General features: G+C 37.4%; 1 protein-coding gene across 1 annotated transcript; it reads left to right on the top strand.

Annotated features, from left to right (window-relative positions):
• The first annotated feature begins 1,200 nt into the window (after positions 1-1,200).
• On the top strand, positions 1,201-2,196 carry LOC141818456 (transcription factor MYB15-like). The gene is made up of 3 exons (XM_074705946.1): positions 1,201-1,369; positions 1,468-1,597; positions 1,686-2,196. Exons 1-3 carry the CDS (start codon positions 1,237-1,239, stop codon positions 2,134-2,136), a joined length of 714 nt encoding a protein of 237 aa, XP_074562047.1. The 5' UTR covers positions 1,201-1,236; the 3' UTR covers positions 2,137-2,196.
• Positions 2,197-2,915: the final 719 nt, after the last annotated feature.

Raw genomic sequence — 2,915 nt, 5'->3', positions numbered from 1 at the left:
AACTCTTCAGATCGACCTTTAATCCTATCCATCAGATCTGGAGGGTTGTAACCCTCAGATCTCTCTTTTGTTATCAACCGTCGGATCTGGATCTAATGATCCATTTGATCTGACGCTTCAGATCACGTCTCATCCCCAGCAGTCATAACTCTTCACGATCCAACGCTCCAGATTGCATCACATGTGATCTATCACACCTCTTTTATCAACGGTTGTCATCCATTCGCCCAGTCAACAGTCTAGTCATCTCTCTCTGCCCACATGGATGCCACGTAGGCACTGTCACGTCACATGTAAGCTTGACATGTCACTCGAGTGCCACGTAGGCACTGCCACGTCCGCTAGAGTATAAATTTAAGCTCCTCGCGACGATGCGTACGAAGTGCAAATTGCGTTAACAAAGCACTTATTGCGTGCGTGCGCGCGTGGTGGGCCGTGAGCTCACAAGTGTGAGCATCTGCTCGTCCGTGAAAAGAAAGCACATGGGCTTTTTGTGTTAACTCCATTAACACAACAACATTAATAAGGAAGGAAAGTCCATCGAAATTTTTCGATATGGGACTATTCCCTATGCACTTCCTTATATAACATTAATTAACAATTAATATTATTCTAGACTGATTTTGAATAATTAATTTCTCATTCATCCTTAATTGGTTTTGAGTAAATTAATAGTCTAGATCTATCTATACGAAACGTAGATTTTGATTTTGATGTTAATTATGACTTTTATCGATTGATGATACTACGATTTTTTTATAAAATTATATTGGTCTGTTAAAATCCAATATCCAACAATTCTTACATAATATGAAGAGTATCTCCGAAGATCACGACGGCGCATAAGGATTTGAGTGGACTCACTGTATCCGTCTCCCCACCATCCATTATCCTCAAAAAAACATAAAAACAATGCCAAAATTGTGAACCAACATAACATTACAGCAAAAGTTGAAGCATGTCGAAAGCAATTCATTCACCTCGTGTGTTTGACTAGAGTGGTTGATATAGGACAACATTCAACTGCGACTTAATAAATAAAGCGTTGATGAACTATATTCCATTCAGACAGAACAGTGTGAAAACACTCCGCCAATCTGTATTTGTTTCAGGATGATGCAGAAGCAAGCACCATGGATTGGTGCTTTATCTGTTTCACGTTGGAAGATTTGAAGCCTATATATATGCACGCACATAAATGGCTCAAGTTGGGAAAGCGAGACCGAAGCAGGGAGAATGGTGAGGGCTCCTTGCTGCGAGAAGATGGGTCAAAACAAGGGGCCATGGACGCTGGAGGAGGATAAGGTTCTGGTAGACTACATACGGAGACATGGCCATAGCAACTGGCGAGCCCTTCCTAAACAAGCTGGTGAGTTTAATGTGATATATAATACATATTCCATGCATACTTTAATGAGTGATGAGTGAAAACAAAATAGAGTTTTGAATTCTTGTTCATGAACTCAGGGCTTTTGAGGTGCGGAAAAAGTTGCAGGCTCCGGTGGCTGAACTACCTGAAGCCGGATATTAAACGCGGTAACTTCACCAAGGACGAAGAAGACACAATCATTAGTTTGCACCAACAACTAGGGAACAGGCAAGTCTCTTAATCATAACCAATATTACACCGATCAATCAAAATCACATCTTTGATATTGTAAATTCTCCTTTGGGACAATCTGTAGGTGGTCGGAGATTGCTGCAAGGCTACCTGGTAGAACAGACAACGAGATCAAGAACGTATGGAACACCCACTTGAAGAAGCTAGTGAATCCTAAGATTGCACAGATAGAGCCGAAGACAGAGAAGAAGAAAGGTGGTTCGAGGACTGGAGAAGAAGCCTCAACGCTGTCGGTGTCAGTTGAATCACACATCAGCGAGAGTAGTTTCGATGCTAGAGAAGAAAGCTTTAGTTCGGAAATTGTTGAGAGATTTTGGTTAGATGAATTGTCCATTTCCAATCTCTCTGAGTCGTCGAAGAATATGCCCGCGGTAGAAATCCAACCTCCTATTAGCAAATCGACTAGTTCAGTTGCCATGGCAGTGGTGAATCAGAAGAACAGTGATGATGACATGGAATTTTGGCTAAATTTTATCATGGAGATTGGGGATTTGATGGAATTCTCACACGTTTAATTAATTCATCTGGAATGAGGGCATTAGTTCTTATCAGGATTCCCAAAGCAATCATTTGTGGCGATGCATTCATACCATAGTTTGACTTGTAAATTTTTTACAGCTTTAATTAACAAGAGCATAAACGATCCTCCATTCCTCCTGTGGAAGATTTATTTATCATCAACTAGTTTGTAGGGCTGTAAAGTGAAAGAAATTAAACTTTGTGTTGGTTAGAATTATTTGGTAAGATTACCAAATTAACTAAGCTGTTAAAATAATTATATAAGCTTTGCTTTTTTTTCATTTGAGATTGTTATTAAAAATATGATGATCATTTTTAATAAGATAGGATGATCATTTTGGTTGATTTGGTAAGTTAAATTAGACAATTTGGTCAGGTTAATTGGGGCTATTAGTTCGGTCAGGTTAATTGGGGTTATTAGTTTGGTCAAGTTAATCGAATAAGTCCAGTTATATTAATTGATTTATTTTGTTTGTATAATCTAAGCAAATCAATAAATGACATGCCTAGATAATAAAAAATATTTTTTATTCATCATAAAAATATAGAAAATATTTTTTCATATAATATTTTAGAGCACCTAACATTTTTTGGTTGCATGATTAAATAAGGATTGAACAGAAATAGCAAACACTAACAATCAACTTAACGGACATAAATTAGACAAAAATATGACTGAACAAATTCTGAAAAATATTTAAATAACGACAATTTATATGTCGATTGCCTAAAATTATTTAGTTGTTTTTTATTTAATTTTAGAAGTGTTTTAAAA

The sequence above is a fragment of the Curcuma longa genome, unplaced genomic scaffold, assembly GCF_044706935.1.
Source record: "Curcuma longa cultivar G26 ecotype Majalengka, Jawa Barat unplaced genomic scaffold, ITB_CL_G26_1.1 contig_24885, whole genome shotgun sequence".
Classification (NCBI taxonomy): domain Eukaryota; kingdom Viridiplantae; phylum Streptophyta; class Magnoliopsida; order Zingiberales; family Zingiberaceae; genus Curcuma; species Curcuma longa.
Note: the sequence above shows the minus strand (reverse complement) of the source record. Positions and strands in the feature narration are given on the sequence as shown.

Excerpts from the sequence above, each read along its gene's own strand:
- LOC141818456 (XM_074705946.1), top strand. The coding sequence starts at position 1,237 with ATGGTGAGGGCTCCTTGCTGCGAGAAGATGGGTCAAAACAAGGGGCCA. Across the intron at positions 1,370-1,467 it reads AGCCCTTCCTAAACAAGCTG|GGCTTTTGAGGTGCGGAAAA; the intron begins GTGAGTTTAATG and ends TCATGAACTCAG. Across the intron at positions 1,598-1,685 it reads CACCAACAACTAGGGAACAG|GTGGTCGGAGATTGCTGCAA; the intron begins GCAAGTCTCTTA and ends GACAATCTGTAG.